General features: G+C 42.8%; 1 protein-coding gene across 1 annotated transcript; it reads right to left on the reverse strand.

The window, feature by feature from the left end:
• Positions 1 to 466: 466 nt before the first annotated feature.
• Positions 467 to 3,073, reverse strand: LOC106578326 (noggin-2). Its single transcript, XM_014157017.2, has one exon. The coding sequence runs from the start codon at positions 1,517 to 1,519 to the stop codon at positions 884 to 886; it is 636 nt and encodes a 211-aa protein (XP_014012492.1). The 5' UTR covers positions 1,520 to 3,073; the 3' UTR covers positions 467 to 883.
• Positions 3,074 to 5,763: the final 2,690 nt, after the last annotated feature.

Consider the following 5,763-nt stretch of genomic DNA (forward strand, 5'->3'; position numbering starts at 1 on the left):
TAGTATATCACCCGTTTCTAAAATCACAGTGACAGCGTGGAGCGTTTGTAACGTCCCCCTCCCAATTCATTTCAGCTCGGACTTACTGTGCATTTAGCAACTCCATTCCACTCCACCACCATACACGCCCCCTTGGACAGGGACACACTTTATAAGCAACTTGCTAGACATTAATACATGTTGAAAATACTGACTTTATTGCTAAAACGTGTAACCATAACATGTACACTGATATGTTAACTTTTTATTTAAAAAAAATTGAAATATTCAAGTAGACATCTCCCATAATTTCTGGTATACTCTGCTATTTTCTTTGCTTATGTTCTATACTCACAATCGTTAAAATAATAAATAAACCGTACAGATTTGTTTTTTTTCTACAATATTCCAAAAGCTGAGTTCACGCCTTATATATATATATATATATATATATATATATATATATATATATATATATATATATATAAAATTATCTTTATCCTCAACTTTAAATTTAATTATTAATGATATTAATATCATACAAAAACTCTAGGCAGCATTAATGTGAAATAACAGTCAGCATCAATGTTCAGTTGAAAAAAGTGAACTTCTTGGAGAAGTTGTATGTATTCCATCTTACATTTTTCATAAAAAATAAAAGCTCTTCTTTCTGAAGTGCTTGTGTTCATCCAAAAACACGTTTCAGGGATGAAATAAAATATGGTCCTGTTCATTAAAAAAAATAGCTGCATCTTTCTTAAATATGTACAATGTTGGCATTTTAATTAAAATGCTATATAAAAAAATAGATTCGCTATGGTGCCCACCTCTGTTCAGAGTTTACAGTGCAATAGAAACCGTATATTTCCAATCCACTTCCCAACCCTTCTACTTCCATTGAAACTCAGCAAGAGCATTTACACTCTGAGATGATTGGGTATTGCACCGGTATCCACGTACAATATTTCTGTCTTAAAAACCCTTGACAATACCAGCGGAGAAAAGTCTTGGTGATTGACTTGACAGGTTTGCAAAACATCCCCTCGGGGAAGGAACAAGATCGCTCATTGAAGCAGTTTCCCTCCTTGATGTAGCGTGGCCAGAACCTCACGCCCAAATCCTTCCAGGTGTACACCACCGGACAGTGCGTATACGTCCACAACCACTGCAGAAATTTCCTGCGGGCTTTTTTGCCCAATTTTACCCGCTTCCCGTAGGGGGACTCTGAGATATCCAGTTTTTTTATCTCGTTTGGCATGGGTCCTTGCAGTTTCATCTGGGTGTCTTGTACGGAGAGATTCACCAGCATGGGCGAGCTGATGGACATAAAGTTGGGATCAAAGTTGCTGCCAAGCTTTTTCCGCAGAGTCCTCTCGGCCAAGTCCTGTTCCCGGGGGTCGTATTCCGGGTCGGGGTCCTCCTTGAGGTCTGGCACGGGAAGATGTTCGCTGGGCGAGGGGCGCAGGCGTAGATAATGTTGCGAATCTCCAAGGTGAATGGATACCAGTACATAAACTAGTAGCGTCTTTGAGAAGGCCATATTTATATTGTTTGCTTAAAGGCTCTTCTGGTGTATTAGCCTAAATATTTATTTATTTTCACAGCTACTGTGCTCTTTGAAATGAGTAGACCGGGGGCTTCATAAATAGTTGAAGTAGAGGCACAAGCAAGATGATACTTTTAATAGACCACGTTGGGTTTGAATGACATTGAGTGGAGTTTCTTTTTTAGGGATCATTAGCAATATCCCTCTTACGTTTGCTTGCTGATGCAATCTTGTAGAACGCAAAGGGTGTCTCTTCTTTGTAAAAATAAATAAGTAAAATTTAGGCTCAACCAAAACAGCACAAAACAAAACGGAAAAACAAAATCCACCCACTCTCCCGTGTCACTATTTTCCTCAAATTCACTTTGGGTTTATTGTGGTTGTCATGGTTACGCCAGGGACACTCAAAGCAACGGCAAATTGTCTAGACTGGATGACAGTGGCTGAGGCGAGAGTCACATGGAATTAAGTTTTTATAAAGATCTCAGAGACAAAATAGATCCAGAGCGCCCCAAGAGAGAGGGGTGCACAAAAGACTAGGGTACTTCACCAAGTTTTACATTTCACTGTTCCGGCAATGACGGTTGTCTTGGCCAATGTTATTTTTACGCATGACTTTTATTAACGTGGCTTCTTTCAACTTTGCTTGGCGCGCTCAGCTTTGAGAAAGTCCAAACGCGAGCGCAGAATCCATGGAGTGAGAGGTGTCCTGTGACTTCAGTGCGATATTCCTCCTTCTGCTTGGAGTCTTAGGACCTCACTGAAATTGTCCATGCGTTTTCAGATGTCTTCTCTTTGGCAAAACGCACCACTGTAGTCTCCCACACCTACGCAAGCTGAAACATTTCTCGGTCCTGTTGAAAAGGTCTATCCAAACCAAAATGCAGATTTACCTCTAAAAAACAAAATTATACTCCTCCAGGACGCAGTTTTTTTGCGCACAAAAAGTAACAGAAAAAGTCACATCTTAATATAAACTGACACGAATAAAATGCATATCAAACGCAAAAGGTAACAAGCCAGTTTAAGTTCACTTCAATTTGATGTTTCTTTTCACCTCGATGACATCGGTGATTTCTCTACGGATATCAAAAAGAGCCACCGCCGTTGCATGGTTGAATCAGTCCGAGTTCTGCCTTCTTTTGCACGGTCAGTGTTTGCGGTAATTCCTGGGGGAGAATCTTTATTCCTTTGAAAGCTGGTACAGTTCTTCTACTTACTCGCTCCTACTTTAGGAGGTCTGAGACTTGGCGCTGAGCGTCTCTTTGCTTAGGCACACTGTGTGTGAGTGTGCCTGTTGCGAGCGGTGCTCAATCCCAAGTTAAATATCCCCCTCCGACAGTACAAAGTGTCAGCGGGTCCTGCCCACCACTGCCACCTTCCCTATGATTGACAGCACCCCTCGGCCCCCTCTCCTCACAGAACGCGAAAAATATCGGCCACAATCAGACTATCCACAGGGTCCTAAAGAAACTGATTTATCATCGAGAGACACAATATATCCTAAACTGTGACGTAGCCACATATTTTGCTTTCTCCCCCAAATAAAATAGTAATAAGCAGTCTCCCCACATTGCAATCTGCATGTCTCTCCTCATATTTCGGGAACTTGTGCGCAATGACTATCTTGCTGCAATGCACTCGAGTTAATATGTTCAATACGCTGTCAATATTTAATTGAAGTACTGAAGTGTTTCCCAGTTTATAACATTCCCGAGAGAAGGGTGGGAAACGTTTAGTAGCATGTATGAGGGGTTCTAACTGAAAACGAGCGTCACATTCCACCTTTGTTCATGAGGACCTCTGTCCGCACACAGGAATTCGCTGTTTGAACTTTGGGGTCACAAAATAAGCGCGCAATTAAAGCTTTAAATGGTCATGGATAGCCTTACTAAACGTAACCTTTATCATGCTGACTAACCGCAGTGATTAGAGTATCATGGATGCTTGAGCCTCAAAGGTTGGTTTCAGTTGAATATATGTAGCTGTCAATAATGCAACTAATATGGAGAAACTGATTTAATTTGTAGGCCTAATGACGCGTAATCAGGCCTTTATAAACGAATGTTGATACCACTGACATTATCTTACTATCAACACAGTCACTTGTCATTAATACCTAATTAGCAGTTATTAGATCGACTTTATGCTTGGTCAATCAAATGTTGCATATTTTGGAATAGTGTTCAATAGTTCACCTTTTGACGCATGCACTCATAATACAATATTTTTGAGTTGTGGCTATTTGATAAGTATCATTTGTATTGTCTATTGTCATTTCCAAACTTAGATTGTTGTAACTATGCTCGGTACACAGTGGATAGACAGACTGATTTGTGTTTGTGATAGGGTACTTGCTCTTATAGTGGTCACTAGGGGGCGTCGATCCAGCGTGCAGGAATCTCAGGATTGTTTGCCTTACCGTGCATTCTTATCAATCAATCACATATGTCATTACAATGTGATAACAAGTCTTTGTTTACTAACTTCTATCTTTTTAGCATCTTCTCCATCTAAAGAAAATTGGTTAGAGATTTTGATTCAAAGTATACTTTGATTCATGATATTTTTGTGCCAATTAACCCTAATTATCTTATCAATGATTGTTTCTGTGTTAGAGATATGGATATACATTGAGGTAAAGCATGGAGCTTCTAAGAAAATAACACTTTTTTATTCTAAACTAAGATTAAAGAAGAAGAAATCTATTAGAAATGATGTTATTATTAAGAGTGTTATGGGGAGTTGTGTAAGAACTCACAGCAGTATAATTTACCCTCTAGCGCTAAACCCTGTAACCTCTCTAGTCATCATGCAGTAACTGTCTAGCTGGCTAATGACTAGGAACCAGTTAGCAGTAGGCGACCTGGGCTGACCTGGGCTGGCTACTGTAGACCCTGCTATTGTCCTGTGGCAGCCCCCCCTGACAGGGAGCAGGGAGTCCAGGGGAGGACAGGGGAGCCCAGCGAACACCGCTTCCCATCTTCTCATCTTCCCATCCCCTTTATGCCGGCCAGACCAGCGCCAAGCCCTCCGGCTAATTACCTAGGATAAAGAGAGGACCGGAGAGGACTGGGGGGGGGGGCAGTCAGGAGAGGGAAAGGAGGAGGGTTGTAGTGGGGGATTGGGGAGAGGCAGGAGGAGGGTGGCAGCAAGCAACAGGGGGACACGGCGGTAGCAGTTTGCTGTGGAATGGCTAATTAAATGATGTGATAAAGGGCCGGGCTCGCTTTAACGAAGCCCTCCAAGCCTGACAAGGGGGGTTGAGTGTGTGAGAGAGGCGTGGGGGGCACACACAGAGGGAGGGGTGGAGGGGTGTGGTCAGTGCTGAAAATTGGCCTTGTATAACAAGGAGACTTAGCTCTTTGGTTTTGGCAGCGATTTTTCACGCTTCCTTAGGCCTCAATAGTGCGCACGGCAAGAGTGCATTAGGTGGTCGGCCCTAGCACAGATTGAGAGCCCCCTTCCCCTTAGCTGGGAGCGCAGGGCCCCCTGTTCCATACAAACAGGCTGTTTCCCAAGGAAGGCCCACTGGGAGCTTAACCAGCACAGGCACCACCAAGGGTAGCCCCAGCCAGACTGGCTGACTAGGGTCCTAGGGTCCTCAGGGAACTGCTAGAATGGTACAGAAGACAGAGGGGGTAGGAGACAGAGGGGAAAATAAAGGAGAGGAGAGAAAGAGACAGGGAAAAGGGGGGCATCACTACTTTACTAAGACAAAGAGCATCACCAGGGGTAGCTGTGTTGACAAAGTTTTTTATTTTTACTTCCCAATCTTTTCAGTTGCCCCGAGGGACTAGAGAGAAAGGCTATTTTAGATTATACAGAGAATTGAGGAATTTGGCTTGCCTGTTGGAAATACTCTTCAACACCTAACATTGGAGCTAGTACCCCCCCCCCCCTACACACACATATCCACACACATAAACACCTCCTCATCCTCCTCCTCATTCCAAAACAACAGAGGGGTTTGAAAGACACAATACATTTCCCCGGTGTCCTCTGTCAATATTACACCCCTCTACAGCCCCCACCACCACCCCTCACATCCTACCCCTCACTCTCACTCCTCCAGTTCAATAACCCTAACTTGAAGCAGATGGGTCGGGAAGCATGACAAAAATCTGTGTCCCGTTAACAGGATACTTTTGAAGCTTTCTCTTTTTATTCTTTATGAAGTTTTTTTGCAAAACTAGTCAGTAAACAGCATCAAAGTAACAATTTTCAGCCTGATGACA

Source organism: Salmo salar, chromosome ssa19 (genome assembly GCF_905237065.1).
Source record: "Salmo salar chromosome ssa19, Ssal_v3.1, whole genome shotgun sequence".
Lineage (NCBI taxonomy): Eukaryota > Metazoa > Chordata > Actinopteri > Salmoniformes > Salmonidae > Salmo > Salmo salar.